Source organism: Anomaloglossus baeobatrachus, chromosome 10, assembly GCF_048569485.1.
Source record: "Anomaloglossus baeobatrachus isolate aAnoBae1 chromosome 10, aAnoBae1.hap1, whole genome shotgun sequence".
Lineage (NCBI taxonomy): Eukaryota > Metazoa > Chordata > Amphibia > Anura > Aromobatidae > Anomaloglossus > Anomaloglossus baeobatrachus.
This window is the reverse complement of record NC_134362.1, coordinates 206,052,697-206,080,040: the sequence shown is the minus strand read 5'-3', so window position 1 is coordinate 206,080,040 and position 27,344 is coordinate 206,052,697. Positions and strand designations below refer to the sequence as shown.

Below are 27,344 nucleotides of genomic sequence, written 5' to 3'. Positions count from 1 at the left end.
CAGCAGAGGCCGCGGTGTCGTCCATGCTCGGGCAGAAACGTGCAGGTCACACACCCGTGCTCCCCTATATACAGTGTCACTCACCTCCAGCAGAGGCCGCGGTGTCGTCCATGCTCGGGCAGAGACGTGCAGGTCACACACCCGTGCTCCCCTATATACAGTGTCACTCACCTCCAGCAGAGGCCGCGGTGTCGTCCATGCTCGGGCAGAGACGTGCAGGTCACACACCCGTGCTCCCCTATATACAGTGTCACTCACCTCCAGCAGAGGCCGCGGTGTCGTCCATGCTCGGGCAGAGACGTGCAGGTCACACACCCGTGCTCCCCTATATACAGTGTCACCTCCAGCAGAGGCCGCGGTGTCGTCCATGCTCGGGCAGAGACGTGCAGGTCACACACCCGTGCTCCCCTATATACAGTGTCACTCACCTCCAGCAGAGGCCGCGGTGTCGTGCATGCTCGGGCAGAGACGTGCAGGTCACACACCCGTGCTCCCCTATATACAGTGTCACTCACCTCCAGCAGAGGCCGCGGTGTCGTCCATGCTCGGGCAGCTGTTCGGTGTCCCGGGCTGAGACAATTTGCTGTACTCGTGATGCCCCAGCAGCGTCACTCCCATTGGTGCCGGTCCATCCGTTTTCATCTTCCCTCTGTATCCGGAGCTCTCGGATGTCGTATTGCGGTCACCGGAGCGTCGCTTCAATGTGTTCCCCTCCTGCGATGCTACAACGGGACGCTTGTCAGGGGCAGACATCTCGGGGCTTGATGTGACAATATCGGATGGGCTGTATATTCAGTGCAGTCACCGATCTTACCTCCAGCGAGGATGACATCTGGACCTGCTGACTGCCGCCTCAGGTTATCGTGGCTCAGCCCTTGGGGGTCTTCAGGGGGATTCTCTTGCAAGTCTTGATCCTTTTGGGGTCTGTCTTCACGCTGCAGATCGGCAGATGAAATCCAACCCGTACCCTGGAAGACAGACAACGAATGGGAATATTACACGTGTACTCCTCGGGGTCCTCCTTTACAACAGCGACTATCACCCAGGAGAAGCCATAGCTAGCAGCACGAGGTGCAGCCCCCGTACAGACATGGAACATCACCCCCTTGTACAGTACATGCGTGGGGGGGGTTACATTATTACAAGGTTCATCCTTAAAAAGACAAATCCCCTCATAAAATCCTTAAGACGCTGACTTCCATTTAATAATAATATATTTATTCATTTATGTAGCGCTATTAATTTCACAGCATTTACATACATTGGCAACGCTGTCCCCATTGGGGCTCACAATCTAGAGTCCCTATCTGTATGTCTTTGGAGTGTGGGAGGAAACCGGAGATACATACAAACTCCTTGCAGATGGTGTCCTTGGTGGGAGTTGAACCCAGGACCCCAGCACTGCAAGACTGCAGTGCTAACCACTGAGCCACCACAAGACTGCAGTGCTAACCACTGAGCCACCACAAGGCTGCAGTGCTAACCACTGAGCCACCACAAGGCTGCAGTGCTAACCACTGAGCCACCACAAGACTGCAGTGCTAACCACTGAGCCACCACAAGACTGCAGTGCTAACCACTGAGCCACCACCAGACTGCAGTGCTAACAACTGAGCCACCGTGCCGCCATTTGCGTGGATCTTCCTGTGAGCAGGAGCGTGCCGGCCCCGTGGGGAAAGCCACGTTTCCCCCATCTCTACAGTAACGTCCCTTCGCAGGTCACGGACCGCACGCTGTCTTTTTTCCGTTACATTTCTGTCGCGGGCAGAGGAGGGGACGCTGCGCTCTCCCACTGCTCGGGTCCGGCTGTCGCTGCTCTGCGGCTGCTGCTGCTCGGTGGCTCGAGCGGTGGGCCGGATCCCGGGGACTCGAGCGGCGCTACTCGCCCGTGAGTGAAAAGAGGTGGTTTGGTGTTGGGGATATTGTCCGTGACGCCAGCCACGGTTGTGGTGATTGTGTGGACACCACCGCTGCTCTGGACGGGGATCCCGGGAGCGGTGACAGGGAGCAGCTTTGTTGTTATTTCTCACCTCCGTGGGTAGGGGGTTGGTTGTCCCGGGGCCCGGTGATGGGGTAGGGAATGGATGACAGGCGGGTTGCGGGGCTTGGTAAGGTGCAGGGGCAGCGCTGTGCCGCACGGCACGGAGGTACTCACTCAGCCCAATGATGATGACACAGTTCACGGTAAAACAAGCGGCTGGATGGACGGGTCCCTCGGACGGCTGCGGTGTTGTTGTTCCCTGCAGGTTAGTGATGACTGTCTCTCCCTGCACCTATGTTCTATGTTGATTCCGATGGGTTCCCACCGGTAACCCGCTCCCCGACCTGGATGTGGGCCGGAGGAGCCCCTTTTGCCCGCAGGCGCTGGCCCTGGGAAACGGTTGCCCTTGGCGGTGGCGGTGTCTCCCCTTCACGGTTGGACGGTTGCCTTCTGTCGGGACTTGACTGTTTGGAAACCCGGAGGTCCCCTTCACTAACGGATTCGGCAACTTCACGGCGACTCCTAGCCTTGCCGGGGTCCGAAAAGCCCCTGCCAATGGTGCCGGCTTCTCCTTGTGTACCGGTCCGGTACCGCCGGGCCACCGCCCGTCCACGGTCCTTACGGCAAACTCCGATAGGCCACTCCTGCAGACGGTCACCACCGTCTGCCAACCTTGCTGCTCCGTCCGGGCTACACACCCGGACTCACTTCAGTCTGCTCTCTCGCCACTTCACTACTGCTCACTTTCCCTCCTTCCACTTTCACTGTCAAAACTGAACTGCTCCTTTTCCCGCCTCCAGGACTGTGAACTCCTCGGTGGGTGGAGACCAACCGCCTGGCTCCACCCCCTGGTGTGGACATCAGCCCCTGGGGGAGGCAACAAGGGTTTTGTGTCTGACCTTGATGTGCCTGCAGGGAGTGTGGGGTGTGTGGGTGTTGTGCTCTGTGGCCCCTGGCTTGTCCAGGACGACACATTCCCCCTTAGCAAAATGCAGACCGTCCTCGGGCTGCCCGTCCATCACCGGTTTTATTTTCAGCAACTGGAAAATATATAAATATAGAAAACGGTAACAGACATACAAGTATAATAACATCTTCCCACAGCGGGAGGTACTCTTACTTAAACGTTGCAACGGTAAACCGTTACGGCTTCCGCTCTCTCCCACCCAAGCAACCTGGCCCTGATGCTGCCCCTAAGCAAACAGGCAGCACCCCTTGACCCAAGTCCGGCACAAGTTGCCCGAGCGGGTTCTGTCCTTTTCAGGGGACCCAAGTCCATGGGGAACCCCTGAAACCCCCAGAGGGTAGCCACCAGTTCCGGTGGTGGCTGGGCCCCAGCCTACTCCACTGCGGGCCCTTCCTCCAATCTGCCTCTCCGGAGGCGGTAACGGTGGGAGCTGTAACAACATAATTATTTACAGGCCACAAGTTTGTGGTTGCCTTGCAAGTTCTCAGGCCTGTTCATAGAAGTTTCTATGTAAAGTGGTGAAGGGGGTCCCAACGGGGACCAGCTGCCGGCTACGACCGGTTCCAAATCAAGGCTTGTCAATCAGGTAACTTTCCAGCAATTATTCATTTTCATTTTCAAACTTCAAAACTTTTAACACACACACAATTTTTCCCCTTTAAAGAACAGTTTCCCTGTACCTAAGTGGGGGTCTACCTAGGTTGGGGCGAGTGGACCTCCGGGGTCCAGTGTCAGTGGTGACAGGCTGCGGGGGAGAGGGAACAATCAGTTCCTCTTCCCTGCTATCGTGTGGGGCAGGTGGAGGCATAGGGGAGTTGGGCACAGGTTCACCCCTGGGCACTGGCACTGGCTCACGGTTGACCGCCTCCATCACTTCTTCATCCACGGGTTGTGGGAACAGTATCACTGGAAGAATCACCGCGCCGTTCTGTGTAGGCCAGTCCGCTGGGAAGTCACCCATCACGGTGTGGATTACCTCTTTTGCCTTCTCTGCTGGTGGAGGAACCGGAACTTCAGCCGCTGCTCTCAATGCTGGTGGGCACTTCTTTAGATGGTCCCGGGAAACCGTGGCCAAGGTGCCCCCTTGGTCACGACTGATCTGGTAGGCCTTCCCATCTTCCCATCCTGTGGGCTGTATGACGTTTGGGGTTTGTTCCCATTGATCATCCAGCTTGTGGGTCTTCCTCTTCCGCTTCAGCACTACATCTTCAGGCTGGAAAGGGCCAGCAGACGCCTTCTGATTGAAGCGCTGCTCCTGTTGTTCCCGACTCCGACTCAAGTTCTTCTCAACATATTCCTGAATCTGTCGGTACTGTACCCTCCGCCGAGTTTCCCATTCAGCTGTCGAAGGGAGTGCTTCTGGGGCCTCCAATCCCATGTCCAGATCCACCGGTAGCCGGCCGGGACGAGCCCTCATCAGGTATGCTGGGGTGCACTTCGTTGAGCTGGAAGGGATATTGTTGTACATATCGACCAAGTCAGGTAGCTTCTCCGGCCACAGGTTCCGCTCTTCTAGCGGCAATGTCTTGAGGAGGCCCAGGACCAAGTGGTCCATTTTCTCACACATGCCGTTGGTTTAAGCATGGTAAGGCGTGGTCCGGATCTTCTTGCAGCCGTACAACTGACAAAACTCATGGAACACCTCCGCTTCAAAGGCCGGGCCTTGGTCAGTAAGCACCTTCTCAGGGTATCCATGTGGTCGACAGAAATAAGCCTGGAACGTTCTAGCGGCGGTACGGCCAGTTAGGTCTTTAACTGGGACAACCACCATGAACCTCGAGTAGTGGTCCACTATGGTTAGAGCGTAGGTGTACCCACTTCGGCTGGGGGTGAGCTTCACATGGTCCAGGGCGACCAGCTCCAGCGGTTGATGTGTCACGATCGGGTGCAGGGGTGCCTTCTGGCTGGCCTCGTCCTTCCTTCTCAGCGTACACGGGCCACACTCTCGGCACCAGGCCTCTACAGACTCCCGCATCCCGCTCCAATAGAACCGCTCTCTCAACAGCATTTCCAGCTTCTTGCACCCGAAGTGTCCGGCACCATCATGATACGCCTGTAGAACGGTGGGCACATTAGCTTGGGGAATCACCAACTGGCGGATTTTCTCATGAGTCTTTGGGTTAATCAGCTCACGGTACAACTTCCCCTGGTGTAGATACAGCCGGGTCCGTTTTCGCCACAGGCGTTGGGCTTCCGCTGGGGCGGCAGGGTCTATTACAGCAGCGCCTTGCTCCACCAGGATCTTGACTAGGCGGACAGCGGGCGCCTGGTTTTGAGCTTCCTGCCACTCCTGACTGGGCAGCGGGTCCAGGTTCACCCGTTGTTGGTGGACATGTACCTTCTCAGTTGGTGGCTGGTGAAATGCAGGCAACTCGATCTCTTCGAGGTCGTCATCCTCGCACCCTTCTTCCGACAAGTGGGGCATCCGAGAGAGTGCATCAGCATTAACGTTGGCACGACCGGCCCTGTACTTGATGGTGAAATCGTAGTTGGCTAGCCTAGCCACCCACCGCTGTTCTAACGCGCCCAACTTGGCCGTGTCCAGGTGGGTCAGCGGATTGTTATCCGTGAAAGTGGTGAATTTTGCTGCAGCCAGGTAATGGCGGAACCGCTCGGTGATAGCCCACACCAGCGCCAGGAGCTCGAGCTTGAAAGAGCTGTAATTCTCAGGGTTCCTTTCAGTCGGCCGGAGCTTTCGGCTAGCATAAGCAATCACTTTTTCCTTCCCATCTTGGACCTGGGATAAGACTGCCCCTAAGCCCACATTGCTGGCATCGGTGTAGAGGATGAACGGGTAGCTGTAATCAGGATACGCTAGGATCTCCTCTCCGGTCAAGGCCGCTTTCAGCTGGCGGAAGGATTCCTCATGCCTCTCTTCCCACATCAGTGGGGCTCCGAGAGGGTCTACCACCTTTGGTCTGTCCCACGAGGAGGTCTTGCATGGGGGCAGCCATCTTCGTGTATCCCTTGATTAAGCGACGGTAGTACCCCACCAGACCCAGAAACTGCCTCACCTCTCACCGTGGTCGGCCTCGGCCAGTCTTGGATGGCAGTGATCTTCTAGGGGTCGGGGGCGACACCTTCTGCACCCACCACATGCCCCAGGTACTGCACTCTGGGTTTCAGCAGATGACACTTGGGGGGCTTCAACTTCATCCCGTATTTGGCAAGGGACGCGAATACCTCGGCTAGGTGCTCCAGATGGGCTTCATACGTCTGGGAGTACACAATCACATCATCCAGGTATAACAGGACGGTCTCAAAGTTTAGATGTCCCAGACAGCACTCCATCAGCCGTTGGAAGGTTCCAGGGGCATTGCACAGCCCGAACGGCATGCTATTGAACTCGCAGAGCCCCATTGGGGTGGTGAAGGCAGTTTTCTCCCGGTCCTCGGGTGCCACGGCCACTTGCCAGTACCCGCTGGTGAGGTCAAGGGTAGAGAAGTAGTTCGCGGTTCTCAGTGCGGCCAAGGACTCTTCAATACGGGGCAGTGGGTAAGCATCTTTATGCGTTATCTGGTTAATCTTCCGGTAATCCACACACATCCGCATGGTGCCGTCCTTCTTCTTAATCAGTACCAACGGGGCGGCCCAGGGACTGCAGCTGTCCCTGATAACCCCTGCCTCCCTCATGTTCTTCAACATGTCCTTGGTACATTGGTAGTGTGCAGGGGGAATGGGCCTGTACCTCTCTTTGATAGGGGAGTGTTCACCGGTGGGGATATGGTGTTGGACCCCTTTAATCTGCCCAAAGTCTAGGGGGTGTTTGCTAAAAACTTGCTCATACTCCCGTACCACCCGGCATACCCCTTCTTTGTGATGTGTAGGAGTATCGTCAGTGCCTACATGTAACGGTCGGTGCCACTCATCTAACTCCCCTTGGGGCGGGTGAGTACTGACAGTCGGTGGTGAGGTTGGGGGGACTGCCTCGCGGATGGTGTGGGGATCCAGAGTGAGCAACTTAGCAAGTGTAGCATACCGGGGAAGCCCGACTTCTTCCTCCCCACAGTTCAGCACCCTCACAGGCACTCTCCCCTTCTTTACATCTACCACCCCTCGGGCGGCCATTACTGTGGGCCAGTGCTCGGAGGGCATGGGCTCTATCATGGCAGGGTAGTCACGCCCCTGGGGACCTAGCGCTGCCCTACACCAAATCATCATCTCACTCCTAGGGGGCACAGTCAACGGGGCAACATCCATCACTCTCACCCCACCAATCTCTCCCCCTGTCGAGTTCACATGTTGGCGGTACATCAAGGCTCGGATCTCACGCTGCACAGCTCTCTGTCGGCTCCCCGCCGCCGTGGTGGCCAGCTGCCGCAGTAGGGTCAACACATCACTCATACAGTGCTCCATCACATTGGTTCCTAGCACTATCTTCGGGTTATGATCACTGGGTTCATTCATTATCACAATCATACCCTGGTGTTGCAGTTCAGCTCGCCCCACTGTCATAGCCACTTGTTTGTACCCCACTTGGGTCAATGGGAGTCCATCAGCAGCAATCAGTGTTATACTAGCATCTGGGGGAGCCAGCTCGTCTTTCCCCCAATACCGTTGATACAATGTGTATGGTATGGTGGTTACCTGTGATCCAGTGTCCAGGAGAGCCATCACCGGTACGCCGTCCACAGCTACGGGGATGATGGGCCGGGCCCCGATATACCGGTCCCGCCAGTCTGGGGGGCCACGGGGTTCTACTCCTGAGGATTGGCCCGTGGCCCCAGGGGTTGCTCGTTTAACGGACACCGTCGGGAGTAGTGGCCGGGTTTGCTGCACCTGTAACAAATCGGGGGTCCATACCGTGAGTCATTGGTTCTTCTCCGCTGCATCCAGGGGACGTCCTCAGGACGGTCGGCGAGCTGTATCTTTGCCGCAGGCTGGGATCTGGTCTGAGGCTGGAGTGCGGCGAGGATCTTGGCGAGGTCTCCATCCATGCGGCGGACCTGGGCAGCCAGTTCTTCCATCGTGCTGCTTGGAGCTGTAGGTATTGGAGGTGCTGGTAGGGCAGGGGCCACCACGACGGGGGCCGTCTCAACTGGCCACGGGGCTGGTTCCAAGACTTCCGAAGCTGGGGGTTGCAGAGCTTTAATGGCCCGTTCCTTTAACACAGCAAAGTCCACATCAGGGTGTTCCAGGGCCCACAGCCGGAGCTGCTTGCGATCCTCAGGGGACCTCATCCCCTGCACAAATTGCTCCACTAACATCTTGTTGCTGTCCGCCTCATTGATGGTGTCCACCCGCTTCAGTGTGCGGAGGGCGGTTTGCAGGCGTAAAGCATAGTCCCGAATGCTGTCCACAGCCCGTTGCCGACATTGGTAAAACTGCATCCTCAGCTCTGCCTCGGTACGGGTCTCTAAAGGCAGTCTGTAGTTTCTCAAAGATGGTGGCTACAGAGGACCGGTCCCCCTCGGCCCAGGTCTCCGCCTCTTGCTCAGCCGCGCCGGCTAGCTACCCCAGCACTACCGCTGCACGTTGCTTATCGGTCAGGGGGTACAATTCTAGGAGCGGGCTAAGCTTCTTCCGGAAGACCTGTAACACATCAGGTTTCCCGTCGTACTGCGGCAGCCAGGTAGCTCCGGGCACATAGGGCAAGGAGAACGGCATCACCTGAGCGAGAGCTGGGACCGCGGCACCCCCCGCCAGCGCGGCCGGGACCTGGGCAGGCCCATTCCCATCCACGGGTGCCACTGCAGCTGCGCCCGCCGCTCCTCCAGCAGCTCCGTCGGGCGCAGACATCTTGCTTCCGTCCCCCTTAGCCTCTTTCCGGCTCCTCCTCTATCGGGGCGGGGTTTTGGCCTTCGCAACTCCACTACTCGAGGAGACGCTCGAGCGGGAACTTTTCGCGCCAAAGATGGCGGCTTCTGAAATTTTCTGGCCGGACACCTCCGGCGGTAACAAGGCGCACGTCTACCAGACGGCAGAGCGGTAAGATCCTGTTCGTGACGCCAAGTTGTCGCGGGCGGAGGAGGGGGCGCTGCGCTCTCCCACTGCTCGGGTCCGGCTGCCGCTGCGGCTGCTGCTGCTCGGTGGCTCGAGCGATGGGCCGGATCCCGGGGACTCGAGCGGCGCTCCTCGCCCGTGAGTGAAAAGGGGTGGTTTGGTGTTGGGGATATTGTCCGTGACGCCACCCATGGTTGTGGTGATTGTGTGGACGCCACCGCTGCTCTGGACGGGGATCCCGGGAGCGATGACAGGGAGCAGCTTTGTTGTTATTTCTCCCCTCCGTGGGTAGGGGGTTGGTTGTCCCGGGGCCCGGTGATGGGGTAGGGAATGGATGGCAGGCGGGTTGCGGGGCCTGGTAAGGTGCAGGGTCGCGGGGGCAGCGCTGTGCCGCACGGCACGGAGGTACTCACTCAGCCCAATGATGATGACACAGTTCACGGTAAAACAAGCGGCTGGATGGACGGGTCCCTCAGACGGCTGCGGTGTTGTTGTTCCCTGCAGGTTAGTGATGACTGTCTCTCCCTGCACCTATGTTCTATGTTGTGTGAGGTATCAACCGGCTGTATTACAAAGGGCCGGTATGTTTTGCAGAAGCGTGGGTGCTCTGCAATGTGAAGCTGGCTGGGACCTGTGGTTCCACAGGATTGCATTACATGCAGAGCCATGGAAGGGTGTGTGATGCTGATTACACACTCCTTACCACCTGTGGGTGTGGCTCCATGGGTTAAAGCAATCCTGTCTCTGAACCTGGGTGAAGTGTGTCTAGGGCAGTCTAGAGAGAGGCTGGCTCTAGATGTCCAGTGTGTGGACTGGAAACAAGTGAGAGCAGAGCCAGGAGCTCTGGGTGTTTCAGCCTGTGCGGAGGCTGATCACAAGGCTCTGATATAGAGTCTGAGGTGAGTGCAGCCAAGCCAGGGCTGTAGGGCCGAATCTCTCCTGGAGGAGAGACAGACAGGGGTCTGCAGAGGGCCCTGGGGGCTGGAAGGAACCTTGGCTAGAGTTGTACGCTGGCAGGAGCCAGAGAGTGGGGAAGTTGCTAAACTTCTATTATGGACTTATTGTTTATGTTTGAGGGCAGTTTATGCTGAGTGTTTTTAATAAACTGCCAGAATTTCTATGAAGAGACTGTGTACGTGTGTTGCTGAAGCTACTTCACACCGCTGCAAGCGAGTGAAACCCCCACGTTGCAGGGCGCAACGTTCACATATGGTGTCTCGAATGCGGGCATGCGGTCTGGTTGCTAGGGGCAACGCAGCCTGGTTGCTAGGGGCAACGGCCTAGGACATATTCCTGTGGATACGGACTGCTTGTGGTGGATCGGCGGGTCCACGAAAATTTTTTGAAGCGGTTTGCGGTGGATCGGCGGGTCCACGAAAATTGTCTGCGCACTCAAGCAGCTGGCGGTGGATCGGCGGGTCCACGAACAGGGACAGCGCTCTCAAGCACCTGGTGGTGAATCAGCAGGTCGTTCGGGACCCGTGCGGCAGTGGCGAGAGTCCAGCGACTGGAGGTTCCAGGCCAGCCGGAATTGCAAGGCCCTGCTTGGTGAGCAGTGAGTGATACACCACAGGCTGGAGATCCTGGTTGTACGGGCGGTACAACCCGGAAAGGTTAGTGGTTCTCTAACCCCCCCCTGTCTTTGACCACCGGGTATTACCCATTGGAGCGCCCCTCCTGTTCCTCTTTCGTTGCAGCATGGAGGAGCTCCTGAACCAGCTGCTGCAGAGCCAGCAGCATGTGCCTGGAGGTCCAGTGACAGCAGTGGGGGCTAAAAGCCAAAAAGAGGGAATGGTCCCTGCGGACGCTGTGGAGGAGCTGTACCAGTTCCTGGTCCGGGGACAGCAGGAGCTGTCGGTGTTTAGCGATGTCACAGCCATGGACCAGTTTGAGCGTTCCCTTCAGGGGCCAGTATGGACACTGGGTGCCCAGGGAGACGAGGGCAAACGGTGTGAACTGGGGGCTAAGGACATTGCATGGAAACCGCAAAAGGGGGCGGAGTCCCAGAAGGGAATAGTTGCCCATAAGGGGGTGGAGTCCCATAAAGGGGTGGTTGCCCATAAGGGGGTGGAGTCCCATAAAGGGGTGGTTGCCCATAAGGGGGTGGAGTCCCATAAAGGGGTGGTTGCCCATAAGGGGGTGGAGTCCATAAAGGGGTGGTTGCCCATAAGGGGGTGGAGTCCCATAAAGGGGTGGTCGCCCATAAGGGAGCGGAGCATCCCAAATCCAAGGGTGAAGTGGTGCAGATGGACTGTAGCCAGGGACAACAGTGTTCATGTCTTAAGTGTCCTGTTTGCAATATAGACCACCCATCCGACGAGAAGCCACGTCTGTGTTCCGTGGAAGTGGATGGAGAATCTGTAACAGGAGTCGTAGACTCAAGGAGCTTGGTGACTCTGGTAAGGGCCACCTCTGATGTCCACTTGATTCCTGGAAGGAAGATCCACGTCGGCTGCACCCACAGTAATGAGACAGAATACCCGGTCTCCAGAGTGGTCATTAAGACAGCCTGGGACAGTGGTTCTCATGATGTTGGTGTAGTCTCAGATTTACTGCACCCAATTATTATAGGTTGGGACTCTAAATTATTTGTGCACTTGTGGAAGCAGGGGGATGTATACGGTTGCTTGTGTAAGAGCCGGAACAGCCCAAAGGAAACCCCACCACATTGGGAGGTGAAAAGGGGTCCTTGTTGTGCAGTTATGTGTGGTAAGGAGGAGATAGCACCTCCTAAAATTGACTGTCCTAAGTTAGGGGTGACCAAAGAAAATGATGACGGACCCAACTTAGTGACATAAGGACTAAGGGAATAACCGATAGTGTGACCGTTAAAAACGGGGGTAGCTCCAGAAAGGGAGGCAGATATCTGGTTAAGTGGGGACATGATAGTCCAGGATACCAGGGGGAGTGATGATGACTCCAGTAAAGACACTGACTCTAGTAAGGTGACAAACGAGTACAGTGTGGTACAGATGGGCGAGAAGGGCAAAACTTCCTCCCGACGCCGAAGACGTAATAAGCGCCGAGAGGGGGCACAGTGTAGGCCGTCTGAGGGTGCAGAGAAAGTGATATGCCTGGTTAATGAAAACATGGTGCTAGTAACACCTGCTACGGAAGAGTCAGACAGTGATATCCTGCAAAAGAAAGAGGAATCAAAGACTGAACTGACACATTGTCACGACAGAAACCAGCAGGGTGAAATTGCAGGGAGGAACCGACCAAAGACGTAATGGCGGTGTCTCCTATAATTTCCATGCATGAAGCTGGAGGTCTGTTGGATGATAGCGCTGTACGAGATGACATCCTACAGAACAATATAGGAGAAGGAATCCAGGGCAGTGTTGGTGGAGTACAAATCCACAAAGGTCATGGTGAGCAGACTGGTAAGCTACCCAGTGGTGAAGTGATGAATGTTGAAAATGGTGCCAAGGTTCTAAGAAGAACAGAGTACCGTGCTGAAGGGCATAACACCCTGGTAGAAGGCGATGCTGTAAATGCCCAAGAGAAGGCAGAGGGTGACACTGCAGAGACCCAAGTGGAAGTTGGAGGGAATGCAGTGAAGTCCCAAGACACAGCAGGTGCTGTAAAAGCGGAAAGAGCCTCTGAGGAAGAGGTGAAGTCTGGACATGAGGTCTCATCAGAAGCTGAGAGCCTGACTGACTCAGTGGGTAAGACCAAGATCGCAGACAAGAAGATTGGCTCAGCTAAGAGCCTGAAACCCAAACGTCTGAAGCTGAGATGGAAGAAGTCCCAGAAATAGTGTGTCGTAGACCAGAGAGGTCCGCAAGTGAAGACTCATTCAAGAGGATGAGCAAAGACCATCTGCAACAAGAGATACTTCTTAGGCAGGCTACTGAGAGTCGAGTAAGGGAGCTGGAGAAAGAAGTGGCTGAGCTCCGAAGTCGCTTGGCAGAGTACCAGTCCAAGTCCCAGGGAGCCTTGGAGCAGATGGAGCAGCGAGTGTCAATCCTGACCAAACATGTTGAAGCAGGGGAGGCCCAAAGAGAGCTGACTCTGGAAGCTAAACTTGACAAGCATGTGGCAGGGATGAATGAGACTTCTGTAGTCAAGTGCATGGTGGATATACCTAAGGACTTAAGAGAAGCGTGTGCCACCGAGTGCATGCATGACGAATTTAAGAGAGCTGTGGAAGCGTGTGAGGTCTACTGTACCCCAGGGGCTGAACAGTTAGTGATATTGTCCACCAGTAAAATTACTGGGCAGCGGGTGGCTATTCTAAAGGACATGCACTTCAGATGTGTTCGTATGAAGTGGCAAGTCCAACTGCAAAAGGAAGAAGCCACTAGACAGCTAGAGTATAAAAGGAAAGCGCAGAGTCTGGCGGAAGATATTGTCCAAGTACCCCGGGCTCTGGTGGGGAGAATCATTGGAAAAACCGGACGAGTCATGCAAGACATGGTGAATAAGTCGGGATTGGTGAGATTAAGAATCCCTGCTGCTAATGAGAGCAAGATACCCAGGGAAGCTGGTATGGTTCCGTTTGTCTGTGTCGGGACTGTAGAGAGTCTTGGAAACATTCGAAGCCTTATTGAATATCGGGTACACCATGTACGTGACATGGAGCGGTTGTGGCAAGACAACCTGAAAATTAAGGAGCAGCTTCGCCAACTGTGTGGGGGACAGCAGCCGTCTTCCACCCGTTGTTCAGTGGAAAGAAGTGGAAGATGGCGTGTCGGTCCAGTAGTTCAGACGCGCGATAAAAGGAATCGCCGACAGAGAGGCAACCTACAATGTACTGTAGATAGTGGCCACTATGAGCTTAGAGTTCCCGACAGTAGCCTTGGGGGTACTCGAGAAAGCCTAGGTTCGGACAAGACTGTAGGTTTGACTGGGGACGTGTCTCTCTACTGCGGTGACCCTGGGAGGGGGTCAGGGAGAGAACGGTCTGGAAATGGGACGTCCTTTAACCCTAGGTTGACAAGACAGAGTTTGGTGACAGTGTTGGGCGATGTCTCAGGGACTACTGCTCTTGGACGGCCCTCTCAACTGGTGGGGCATGGCAGCGGGAATGCCCTGTCTCGCGGCCCCAGGTCATTGGCGAGTGTTCTCCCCTACGGGTTTGAACAGAGGGGGAGGGTATGTGAGGTATCAACCGGCTGTATTACAAAGGGCCGGTATGTTTTGCAGAAGCGTGGGTGCTCTGCAATGTGAAGCTGGCTGGGACCTGTGGTTCCACAGGATTGCATTACATGCAGAGCCATGGAAGGGTGTGTGATGCTGATTACACACTCCTTACCCCCTGTGGGTGTGGCTCCAGGGGTTAAAGCAATCCTGTCTCTGAACCTGGGAGAAGTGTGTCTAGGGCAGTCTAGAGAGAGGCTGGCTCTAGATGTCCAGTGTGTGGACTGGAAACAAGTTAGAGCAGAGCCAGGAGCTCTGGGTGTTTCAGCCTGTGCGGAGGCTGATCACAAGGCTCTGATATAGAGTCTGAGGTGAGTGCGGCCAAGCCAAGCCAGGGCTGTAGGGCCGAATCTCTCCTGGAGGAGAGACAGACAGGGGTCTGCAGAGGGCCCTGGGGGCTGGAAGGAACCTTGGCTAGAGTTGTACGCTGGCAGGAGCCAGAGAGTGGGGAAGTTGCTAAACTTCTATTATGGACTTATTGTTTATGTTTGAGGGCAGTTTATGCTGAGTGTTTTTAATAAACTGCCAGAATTTCTATGAAGAGACTGTGTACGTGTGTTGCTGAAGCTACCTCACACCGCTGCAAGCGAGTGAAACCCCCACGTTGCAGGGCGCAACGTTCACAGTTGATTCCGATGGGTTCCCACCGGTAACCCGCTCCCCGACCTGGATGTGGGCCGGAGGAGCCCCTTTTGCCCGCAGGCGCTGGCCCTGGGAAACGGTTGCCCTTGGCGGTGTCTCCCCTTCACGGTTGGACGGTTGCCTTCTGTCGGGACTTGACTGTTTGGAAACCCGGAGGTCCCCTTCACTAACGGAATCAGCAACTTCACGGCGACTCCAAGCCTTGCCTGGGTCCGAAAAGCCCCTGCCAATGGTGCTGGCTTCTCCTTGTGTACCGGTCCGATACCGCCGGGCCACCGCCCGTCCACGGTCCTTACGGCAAACTCCGATAGGCCACTCCTGCAGTCGGTCACCACCATCTGCCAACCTTGCTGCTCCGTCCGGGCCACACACCCGGACTCACTTCAGTCTGCTCTCTCGCCACTTCACTACTGCTCACTTTTCCTCCTTCCACTTTCACTGTCAAAACTGAACTGCTCCTTTTCCCGCCTCCAGGACTGTGAACTCCTCGGTGGGTGGAGACCAACCGCCTGGCTCCACCCCCTGGTGTGGACATCAGCCCCTGGAGGAAGGCAACAAGGGTTTTGTGTCTGACCTTGATGTGCCTGCAGGGAGTGTGGGGTGTGTAGGTGTTGTGCTCTGTGGCCCCTGGCTTGTCCAGGACGACACATTCCCCCTGTATGACGATTACACAGACCACCTGTCTAATTATTTCACCAATACCGGAGAAGCCCCCTCCACCCCCCCACCCCCCGTATGACTGTGATTTAGATCCCAATAGAGCCGGCTCCCTGCTGACTGTCTCCATCCTCTGTGTAGATGACACGGACTCTTATGTCTTCTTTGTACATCCTTGATCGATATAATGACCAGGACATTGTACAACAAAAGGAGCCGACATCTGGGACCCTCCGAGGGAACAACAGCCGAGCGTTACCCCAATATATGCACAAAAAGACGGCATGTCACCTCTGGTGTGAGATCCTGCCGAAGGGCCGCCGGTGGAGACGCGTCCTTCCCTCCATAATCTGCAGGACAACAGTTATCAAATTACTAATTCTGGAAACAGTAAGAATCAATGGTCTCTGAACCCGACAGCACCCCCCTATGGTATCCGGTGTCCCCAAAATGTAAAGCCCAAGCTGTGGGATATCAGATGCATTTTGCAAAATAAAAGCATCTAAGGATGACGCTTCTCCTTGTGGACGGCGCCAACTTGACCTAAGGAGACTCGGAGGCCGTGCAGTGACCCCTGGGGGCCGAAAACGGAATTGCACTTTCCGCAAACTGCATAAACCAACAATAGAGGCGATATGTATGTTATCAGAGAACTCCGCTTTCTTACCCTTCCCACCATCCACTGCAAAAAATCAGTCCACAGAGGAAGAGGACAGGAATTATAGCGCCCCCTATTGATGATCACATCCAAAAAGTCAATATAAAGAGTGGTGCCACATGACTCAGGATGAGAAGCCGAATCAGAAGCTCTATTTGCAGATACGTGTTTCGAGGCATTTGCCCCTCATCAGGGCAAAGCAGGAGAAAGCGGTTGGCTGGGTGAGAAGCCTCTAATAGTGGGTTATATATAAGTGACCAGGGCAGCACTTCATGGCCTATAAGGCTCCTTACACCATATTGATGGTCTCCACAAGGAGAAACTTAGAGGCCTCTCATTCACACAATAAGTCCTGCTTTGCACTGATGAACGGCAAACACCTCAGAACCCGAATCTGCAAACGGTGCTTCTGTTTGGTTTTCTATGCTAAGCCCGGTGGTTAGGCCATTTGTCAGGGACCTGATAAAGCGCTGGTAAAATCCTGACATCGGCTTTCCCCACTTCTTGCACGGTATACCGGCTGCCTCAAAATAAAATAGCTGAATATAACGCAGTCAGTCCAAGCACCGGATGAGGTGGAGGGGTGCAGCGGAGGGGAGTTTTTGGATACTGGTTCTGAAAAAAATGGAACAACGAAGCTCCACAAAGTTGGTCGTGGCACAGGCTGCCAATTGTGCCAACACCCCACGACATGCCACCAAATTCCTATACAAAGCTGCTACGAGCCTCAAAGGAATTTGGAAGTAGTGAATGTAAGGAGAGATCAGAAGAATCCTCCTGAGGAGCCCGGAAGATGCTTAATCTGGACCACACAGGTCAAAATGCCAAAGAGGCGCTGCGTCAGAAAGTGCCCTGCAAAATGAAGATACCTGGAGGCCACAGAAGGAGACGTGGATAACGTGGCAACCAACTCCTCAGCAAAGGGGAACAGGCCTCAAACCTCCTGGAGGAAGATAAGCCCCTACCCAGTGTGGATGGTCACCGATGGTCTGAGTCAGGCCATCGGTGACCATCCACACCTGGGTAGGTGCTCATTTTAGGAGCCAGGCTCCCTCTACAGCCAGTGTCCACGCCAGATCATTCCCTCTCCTCAAGACTGGAAATATTCAGGGGGGTCCTGGTTACGGAGAAGGAGGGGGAATGATCCGGCTGCAGAGTGAGCCTGGCTCCTAAAACAGATACACACCCATCCAACATTTTCGGACACCAGCAGGGTCACCCCTATGGTGGCCTCTCACTATTGACGGGACACCCTCAGCCTCGAGGGATGGTAAATGGTGTCCGCAAGGAGGAACACTGCTGTGGACTAAGGTGAACTAAGGTAGGGGGGGGAATAGCCGCACCACCTGAAAAAGGACAGGAAAAAGGGGAAACATGATACAGACCCAATACATCATGTCTGCCCCGTACAAACACCAGGCTTTACAATGAGCTGCGCCGCGATCCTGTGTCCCCCAATGCAAGAACCAGCAAATACATTGTATGCAGCCCCTTCATCATAAGGCAGCCAGATTACCAGGAGAAGGTCGGGAAAGCTTTGATATAAACTTTTAGGATTCCTACTACCAAGCGGTGGCATTGGAGGCAACCGCACATGAGCAACATAAGATACACGGAAAACAAATGTAAAGGGTTTTTCTATAATATAATATACTATAATATTACATTTATATCCAGGTTTAGGATAAGTCATCAGTGTATGATCAGTAATAATCAACAAAATGAAGGCGCTGCGGTGCCTGCCGGCCTCTACATTGTGGTGCCCGACATGTAAAAATCTGCCCCGGGTGATGTGACCGGAGAGGAGGGTCACTGAGCCAGGCACCGCCGCTCACATCACTGTATGGGGCACTGGAAGAAGGGGCCCACGTGCAAAATCACCAACAAATCATACCCCCATGATCCACGAGGAGTAACCTCTAACTGTTTTTTTTCTTTAAGAAATCAGGTGGTCTGCGTTGGATCCATATTACCTGTAGGCCCGGCACTTATAGAGCGCCTCCACAAGGGACGGGATCTGAAACTCCTCCACCTCCTGACGCAGGAGCTCCCATTCTCTGCGAGGAAAGGAAAAGGCGCAAATAAGAACACTGAGTAATGATCCCGCTACCATCCCCCATACGTCCAGTTTCCATAATGTCCTCCTTCAAGGAACCGCAGGAGGAGGCAGACAAATTCATACATTCATTCATTCATTCATTTTAGAGACTACAATGTGACATCATTTATGGTGAATGTCGAATATTAAACCAGCAGCTCCGACACACAGGCTCAAGCCCTGCTCCGCGCCGGACCCCCTGCTCTGCGCCGGACCCCCTGCTCCGCGCTGGACCCCCTGCTGCGTGCCGGACCCCCTCCTCCATGACGGACCCACTGCTCCGCGCCGGACCCCCTGCTCCGCGCCGGACCCCCTGCTCCGTGCCGGAACTCCTGCTTCGCACCGGAACCCCTGCTTCGTGCCGGACCCCCTGCTCCATGACGGACCCCCTGCTCCGCGGCGGACCCCCTGCTCCATGACGGACCCCCTGCTCCATAACGGACCCCCTGCTCCATAACGGACCCCCTGCTCCGCGCCGGACCCCCTGCTTCACGACGGACCCCTGCTCCACGCCAGACCCCCTGCTCCACGCCAGACCCCCTGATCCATGACGGATTCCCTGCTCCATGACGGACCCCTTGCTCCACAAGGCATTAATAAATATAGGCCAAGGCTCTGCCAGGCTGCAAGTCACATTGCAGGACAATGGGAATGGATGCCACAAGAAAAAAAAATTCAACTGATGAGTAGGGGTCACGCTGGGTATAAAGACCACCGGGTGCATTGAGATGACGACATTACATGTAGAAGCACTGCCATCTAGTGGTGACATTGCTACATGACAAGTCACTGCAGAACTATAGGGACTAAAGTTGTTCTAGGGAAGATTTAGGTTGCAAAAGTTTTTATTGAATTATTTAATTTATTTTAAATAACAAAGTCCTATTATGTACGTATACCCTCCTTCACTTGTAAAGCGCCATGGAATAAATGGTGCTATAATAAAAAATATAATCATAATAATAATAATAATAATAAATAAATAAATAAATAAAAGAGGAAAAAAAAAAACCTAGGGAAGCTTTATTAGCAGTATTATGAGGCTCGTGCTTCATGCTCCCATCGCGTGCGCACATGAAAGGTGGTAGGATAAAGGCAGGGGCCGTTTCCTACCTGAATTCATATGGAAGGTAAAGCCCCCCCAGTCTGAGGAAGTTCAGGACGTGTCTGAATATCTCCCCATCTCCGTCCACTAGCAGGGCGACTCCGCAGCTGATCCAGCGCGTCTTCCTGGGGTTCTGCAGCAGCTCCGGACACTGCGCGGACAGAGGAAAGAGCAGACGTGAACGTATCTCACTTGTGGTCGTCAAACCTTCTCCTCCCTTATAGACGCCGGTGGATCAAGTCACTTGTGCTGTGTGACATCGCTGGGGGCGATTTTCACAACGTCCATGGTGTGTAATGTTGTATTGCAGCACTGGGTCCCATAAACATCCACAACCAGTGTCTGGTGATGGCCCTGGTCCGGCCGCTCTGTAGGCCTCAGGTCAGACGAGAGCCACATCAGCCATATGGGCGACTGTGAAGGGAGGGAGCCGTGCCTAGGTAGTGCTGTGCAAGAGCTCAGAGTCCGGGACGGACGGCTCCCAGGGCTTTTGTCGCCCCCAAGTACTGGCTTCTTCTGCTCTGATATAAAGATAGACCCCGCTCCCTGAGCTTCTGCCACCCCCTGTGATAAGTGCTGGCCTGCTGCGTCCACTCGGGGTCAGATGTGGCCCCCGCTCCCTGAGCTTCTGCCACCTCCTGTGATAAGTGCCGGCTGCTGCGTCCACTCGGGGTCAGATATGGCCCCCGCTCCCTGAGCTTCTGCCACCTCCTGTGATCAGTGCTGGCCTGCTGCGTCCACTCGGGGTCAGATATGGCCCCCGCTCCCTGAGCTTCTGCCACCTCCTGTGATAAGTGCTGGCCTGCTGCGTCCACTCGGGGTCAGATATGGCCCCCGCTCCCTGAGCTTCTGCCACCTCCATGATAAGTGCTGGCCTGCTGCGTCCACTCGGGGTCAGATATGGCCCCCGCTCCCTGAGCTTCTGCCACCCCCTGTGATCAGTGCCGGTCTGCTGCATCCACTCGGGGTCAGATATGGCCCCCGCTCCCTGAGCTTCTGCCACCCCCTGTGATAAGTGCTGGCCTGCTGCGTCCACTCGGGGTCAGATATGGCCCCCGCTCCCTGAGCTTCTGCCACCCCCTGTGATCAGTGCCGGTCTGCTGCATCCACTCGGGGTCAGATATGGCCCCCGCTCCCTGAGCTTCTGCCACCTCCATGATAAGTGCTGGCCTGCTGCGTCCACTCGGGGTCAGATGTGGCCCCCGCTCCCTGAGCTCCTGCCACCCCCTGTGATCAGTGCTGGCCTGCTGCGTCCACTCGGGGTCAGATATGGCCCCCGCTCCCTGAGCTTCTGCCACCCCTGTGATAAGTGCTGGCCTGCTGCGTCCACTCGGGGTCAGATGTGGCCCCCGCTCCCTGAGCTCCTGCCACCCCCTGTGATCAGTGCTGGCCTGCTGCGTCCACTCGGGGTCAGATATGGCCCCCGCTCCCTGTGCTGGTGCAGACGCTGAGCACAGCCACAACTTAGCAAAGCTGTTGTTTTACAGTTCGGGCAATGTGGCTGTGATTTCCGGCCCCCTCGTGCCCTCCGCTGCGGAGCCACATATCAGCAAGCTTCCCCATGTCCCAACATTTCATATTATTACTAAAGGACCCCAAGAAATTGCCTCTTCCCATCCCTGCAGAATAAGGTGGCACAGTCCGTGCCGCTACCTTTAGCAGGGTCTTCAGGGACGTGGCGTACCAGTGGCTCCTCACGTAGACCCGGACGGGCTGGTGATTCGGGAACGCTCGCACGTCGGCCGTCCAGCGGTCACCTGAGTAAATATATAATATACAGACTGGGTTTTGGCTCCTGCAGACAATGAGCCGCTGCATGAAGTCATTGGAGAGGCGTTTTTTTATTTTTTGCAGGGTAAACACAAGGATCGCTTTCCTCTAATACCAGTGTTTACGCCCGGGTCTAATTTCAGCAATGATCTGTATATATTCTTATAATAATGGGGGGTGATGAATATTGGGACGAGTCAGGACGCAGAATAATCTGACGTCCGGATATATCACATTACATTGCACAGATTCAGGGGTAAAGAGATGTCCTGATAATCCACGGATGCGGCCACGGACGGCTCGTATTCTCTTACACTGCGTTCCCGCATCCACGCCGGTCCTGGACGTCAGGTACGATCTGACGGCGTCTCTCATCGGCTGATACACCGCATCGCCTCTGTCCAGATACATACACAGACCATAGATCTCCAAAAAACTTCTGGTCAAAGGAAGTCGGCAGGTCCCCATCCAATTCCTGGTATCAGAGCGATTGGAAACGGTATTAATACGGTGCACAATCCAGGAGAGCTCACGCCAGTCTGACATTTCTTCGAGCAGTTTTACCCGTCTTATATAGTTCAATAAACATTTCATTAAATTACTGTCCTATAATCTGGAATATCTGATAATGTGACTGTCCTGATCCAGGTCTGTATTGGCCGCTGTGGTTTGATTATTTCACCCAGCTCCGGCCTGGTCATGTCAGGGGTTAACTCTTCCCTGCCTCACTCCGGTTTCCGGGACACTATATCTTGGCGCTGCACCTCCGGTTCAGTGCCAGTGATAGTCTATGCTCTGCAGCGTGTGTTCCTGGCTCTGGTGAGTTACCTGATCTGTCCTGCCTCCCAGCTACCTTATCCTGACCCGTACTCTCCTGTCCCTCTGTCTGTCCCGGTGCCTGACTACCAGCTCTTGTCTACTGTGCACCCTTCCCTGTCTGTCTTATCCCAGTCCTGACCTGTTTGTCGTTCTCCCTTGTCTATAATTGGACTCCCGGCATCTGATCTATATCCTCATCCCTAACTTCGGCGCCGTCTCGACCCTCTGTTGCATACGAGACTTCCCGGCTTCCGACCCTCGGCTATCACCTGACCACGATTTGATTATCCCTGTGCTATTGACGAGACCTCCTGCTCCTGACCTGGATTACTGACTACTCTACTGTCCTCTGGTGGTTTGCCTGCTAACTGCACTCTGAAGCCACACTGTAGCTTCAGTGTCTCCCTTAGTACAGTGTGACAGTGTCCTAAAAGAAATTAAACTATCAATGAAATCAATCTAGGTGTCGTGTAAGGCTAGATTTCGCTGGCCGTGGCTCAACGTGACATACTTTACATGTAGGAAGAGGGTCCCGCTGCCGATGATGTATAACTTGCTGCCATCCACGCTGCTCTCTATTCCCAGCTGGCCTAGAGCAGAGTCCGGGTATTTCGCCAATAGCTCCAAGGCCAGGATGTAGAAAGGCTTCATCGCCTTGCACTGGTCTCCTTTTCTACCAGACGTCTTCTTACTGGAGACCGGGGCCTTCTGCGGACAAACATCTGCATGTCCTAGACACAAATAATCAATTGCGGGGGTCGGTATTGGTTCTATCATAATCCGCAGCAGTTTATCCACTGATATTAAAAAATAAAATAAAACGTCTCACCTGAAGACTTCTTTTCGGCGTGGAGCGCCTGGAGCAGTCCTGGAATTGCCAGGGATTTGATTTCAGCTTCCAAAACGTCAAAGTCTGAGAACTTCTCCGGCAAGAAAAACTTTCCAGTGTGTAGGAAATTCCCTGTTGGAGATCAGATCACAAAGCAGAAAACGCTACAGAATAAGCGGCAATTCCTCTGTAACTCCTACAGGAAACGCCGGCCTTGTGGTACAAATCAGTGGATCCAAAAGAGAGACCAGCTATTTCTATAATCCGCCCCCGTGGTGATCAGCAAACAGCTAATGCCGGGAAAAGCCACGTAGCATGGCGGCTATCCATATAAATGGCTATCCTGATAATGCAAGGACGGCTCGAGACCGCCACAACTCAAGACGTCTCCTGCATCTTAAGAGATGGACGCCCCTCTAAGATGTACAGTGCTGCGGAATATGTTGGCGCTATATAAATAAACATTATTATTATTATTATTATTATTATTAAGCTAGGCCTCTTGTCTTCGCGACACAACACATTTTCTATATACTGTATATTCCACATGGTCAAAAATGGAGAAAACATTTCGGAATTGACTTTTTTCTGACCTATGAATCGGACTTCTTGACATCCACATTCTATCAAAGCAAAAGTCTCGGAGAACCACAGCAAGTTGTCATCTGTGACCAGTCCAGGATGCGTCTCCAGAAGGTCCATGGGAAGGAAGCAGTAAGGAACATCTTCCTGCACATCAAGGAAAGGATTGTCCAGAAGGCCGAGAGGAGCTTTGTCTTGATTGCCTGAAAGACAGGATCACAAAGGAAAGGAGGACATGGAGTGCCGTCATCCTGGAAGCCCCCCATGTGAGCGGACCCCTAGACAGGATCACAAAGGAAAGGAGGACATGGAGTGCCGTCATCCTGGAAGCCCCCCATGTGAGCGGACCCCTAGACAGGATCACAAAGGAAAGGAGGACATGGAGTGCCGTCATCCTGGAAGCCCCCCATGTGAGTGGACCCCTAGACAGGATCACAAAGGAAAGGAGAACATGGAGTGCCGTCATCCTGGAAGCCCCCCATGTGAGCGGACCCCTAGACAGGATCACAAAGGAAAGGAGAACATGGAGTGCCGTCATCCTGGAAGCCCCTCATGTGAGCAGACCCCTAGACAGGATCACAAAGGAAAGGAGAACATGGAGTGCCGTCATCCTGGAAGCCCCCCATGTGAGTGGACCCCTAGACAGGATCACAAAGAAAAGGAGGACATGGAGTGCCGTCATCCTGGAAGCCCCCCATGTGAGCGGACCCCTAGACAGGATCACAAAGGAAAGGAGAACATGGAGTGCCGTCAACCTGGAAGCCCCCATGTGAGCGGACCCCTCCTCACCTGAGGAGATGGAGCTTTTCACGGGCAGCTCAGACAGACGGCTGCGACATTTACGAGTCTTCCAGTAGTTGATGGACGCTTTCTCAGGGATGGGCGGCCCCGGTGGAATCTGCAGGTGCGGTTCCTCCTCTTTCAACTTTTCAAGGGCCTGTTAATGAAGAACATGAGAAAACCAGTAAAAAAAGAGCTTGAAAGAAAAACACAAATTAATGTGACAGGATCTGCAAATGTAGAACAGACCATACACCGATGTGTCCAAGGAAGAGGTCAGAGCAAATACACACATACACAGGTCAGTCATTACATCCATACTGCGATGTGAATAACAGCTATCTGCAGACTCCAGGGGGAAAAGGGGCTCCCAGGACACAGCCGGACTCGTGAGGGGAGGTAGAGGCGCTCCCAGGACACAGCCGGACTCGTGAGGGGAGGTAGAGGCGCTCCCAGGACACAGCCGGACTCGTGAGGGGCGGTAGAGGCGCTCCCAGGACACAGCCGGACTCGTGAGGGGAGGTAGAGGCGCTCCCAGGACACAGCCGGACTCGTGAGGGGAGGTAGAGGCGCTCCCAGGACACAGCCGGACTCGTGAGGGGAGGTAGAGGCGCTCCCAGGACACAGCCGGACTCGTGAGGGGAGGTAGAGGCGCTCCCAGGACACAGCCGGACTCGTGAGGGGAGGTAGAGGCGCTCCCAGGACACAGCCGGACTCGTGAGGGGAGGTAGAGGCGCTCCCAGGACACAGCCGGACTCGTGAGGGGAGGTAGAGGCGCTCCCAGGACACAGCCGGACTCGTGAGGGGAGGTAGAGGCGCTCCCAGGACACAGCCGGTCTCATGAGGGGTTATAGGCACGCCCTGGACATGACTGGTCTCGTGAGGGGAGGTAGAGGCGCTCCTGGGACGCAGCTGCTCTCGTGATGGCGGGGGGGGGGAGGAGGCACTCCCTGGACAGGACCGGTCTCGTGAAGGGAGGTAGAGGCGTTCCCAGGACCCAAACACAACCAGACTCGTGAGGGAGGGTACAGGCACTCCCGGGACACAGCCGGTCTCGTGATGGCGGGGGAGGGGGGGGGAAGAGATGCACTCTCGGGACAGGACCGGTCTCGTGAGGGGAGGTAGAGGCGCTCCTGAAACACAGCTAGACTCGTGATGGGAGGTAGAGGCACTCCCGGGAAATGGGCGACTCATGAGAGGAGGTAGAGGCGCTCCCGGTCACAACAAGACTCATGAGGGGGTGTGAAGGAGCTCCTGGGACACAGCCAGTCTCGTGAGGGGGGGGGGAGGTGCTCCTGAGACACAGCCGAACTTGTGGTTGGAGGGGGTGTAGATGCACTCCCGGGACATGGATGGATTCGTTGGGGGGGAAAAGGCACTCCGGGAGCACAAACGGGCTCCTGAGGGGAGTAGGGGCGCTCCCGGAACCCGGCTGGACTTGTGGGGGGGGAGGCACTCTGGGGACACAGACTGGCTCCTGAGGTTGAGTGGGAGCGCTCCCGGGACACGGCTAGTCTCATGTGGGGGCGGGGGGTCTAAAGCTACTCCCGGGACACAGACAGGCTCGTGAGGGGGAGCAGGGGCATTCCTGAGACCCCTAGGATGGTGGAGGCGCTCCCAGGGTACTGCCAGTCTCATGGGGTGAGGGGAATCCTGGGATGCTGCCAGTCTCGTAGAATAAGGATCTCCCGGAACACGGCCAGTCTCATAATCCAAAAAAAGGACCACCAACAAGGCCATGTGTGTCCGCGGCTCACTAATCTATGTGGGGAGGGAAGCCTATCCTGCCTGTCCTCTGGATGAAGAGCGCTTGTAGCATCACCGGTCAAGCGGAGAGCAGGGACAATATCACACCATCAACCCAAACGAGACAATACATACACATTCTGGATAGGGGCGGTGCGAGCAGTAGAACGCAACTGTACATCATGCCATACATTCTGCACAAAACATCACTAATGGCTCTTCAGCGGTCTGCATTGTTTTTCCTCTGTTATTCCTCCTGGTAAAGGGTCAACTCGCAGCTGCCAATATATAACGTTATGTTACACAAGACAGGAGACTATGCACAAGGTATAAGATGCAGGTCACCAGCAGAGCCCAAAGCTATGAGGAATTTAACCCGGCGATGTCCGCTCAGCCTGTGAGGACCCCCGAAAGAACAGACATGCTGACAGTTTCCATCATCACGGACTACGCTCAGTTACTTATTAATAAGTCTTATGGCGGGGACCTAATTGCTCTTTAGCACACAGATTAGGGTTTAGCACACAGATTAGGGTTTAGCCCGTGCAAATGCCCCATAACCTGAAGAAGCAGATTATACAATATTAGTGTGTAATACCTCCATCATTGGCTGCAAGCGGAGCGCTGCGGTCTGTTCACACAGGACATCCAGCTCGGACAGGCAGGATGCGGAGAGCTGCGACGTGAGGAGGAAACGATGGACCAGTCTGAACACAAACCCATCCCGGTCCAGGAAAACCCGCCCGTTATCGGCTGAAGGAAAACGGGAGACGTCTCGCCACAGAACGGATTCACCAAAGCGAGCGAGAGCCGAGGCCGGAACGGAGAAGAGCCAGCCGCCAACATTAAGGTGGAGGACGTCAGAGGGGCCGAGCGGTGACCCGTCCTGCAAGAAATAAGGAATATGTATTATGTGCGGGCACCAACAGAAGGACGTTCAACACCACACCCAAAAGCTCGATCTGCTGGTGCCCCCCCCCCATACATTGTGGGGTGCAGGATTAGGCCTTTACAGAGCTGTGAATTGTAATTGATGAAGGGCTCAGATCGAACCAAACGTGTAATAAAATTACTGGCATCAACCGTGGAGTGCAAGTGCAAGCCTCCCCCATCCTCTATGATCTACTGTGTGCGGGTGGCTGGATCCTCCACCGGCTGCACATACACCGCACCATCACACCTCCGTCAGGTGACCCAGGTCTCACCCCCCATCAGCCTAGGTCTCGTTCCCTTCTTGCCCCCTATAGTGTACACTGGGCACAGCTGCCTCTCAGTACCCGGGGGTGTATGATACATAGGATGGGCATCTATGTCTCCCCATAGGCAGCACCCAGGTACGGGCAGAGGTGACACCGGCAAATGGGAAGCTCCAGCAAGTGCCCAAGTATCTAATATGGTAAATGAGCGCACAGGCACCAATCCGGGGGCACGGAGAACATAGGGGGCTTTCTCCATCAAACTCCTGGGACTAACCCCATATGCTCTGCTGTCACTTCTGAGAGCAGCAACAATCAGGCAGGAAATGGAGCAAGAACCCCTCCCCCACTGTCTGATTGCGGGGTGCGGGGGGGGGGGGGGGGGCTGGTGTCTGCCAGTTACCACCTCACCAGCCTCCTCTTCAGCAT

The 27,344-nt window shown here is 55.0% G+C and overlaps 1 protein-coding gene across 1 annotated transcript; it reads right to left on the bottom strand.

Annotated features, from left to right (window-relative positions):
- Window positions 1-862: 862 nt before the first annotated feature.
- Window positions 863-27,344, bottom strand: KCTD19 (potassium channel tetramerization domain containing 19). Its single transcript, XM_075325444.1, has 12 exons — window positions 27,327-27,344; window positions 26,318-26,605; window positions 23,983-24,130; window positions 23,205-23,396; window positions 22,612-22,743; window positions 22,294-22,513; window positions 21,278-21,438; window positions 20,847-20,950; window positions 19,202-19,344; window positions 17,964-18,047; window positions 15,624-15,682; window positions 863-968 (listed from the first exon to the last, which is right to left on the bottom strand). Exons 1-12 carry the CDS (start codon window positions 27,342-27,344, stop codon window positions 931-933), a joined length of 1,587 nt encoding a protein of 528 aa, XP_075181559.1. The 3' UTR covers window positions 863-930.

Bases quoted from the DNA above. Each gene is read 5' to 3' on its own strand.
- KCTD19 (XM_075325444.1), bottom strand. The intron at 19,345-20,846 runs GTAGCGGCACGG...CTGTCCGCGCAG, and splicing joins CCCTGAAGACCCTGCTAAAG to TGTCCGGAGCTGCTGCAGAA. The intron at 18,048-19,201 runs GTAGGAAACGGC...CTTTCCTCGCAG, and splicing joins TACCTTCCATATGAATTCAG to AGAATGGGAGCTCCTGCGTC.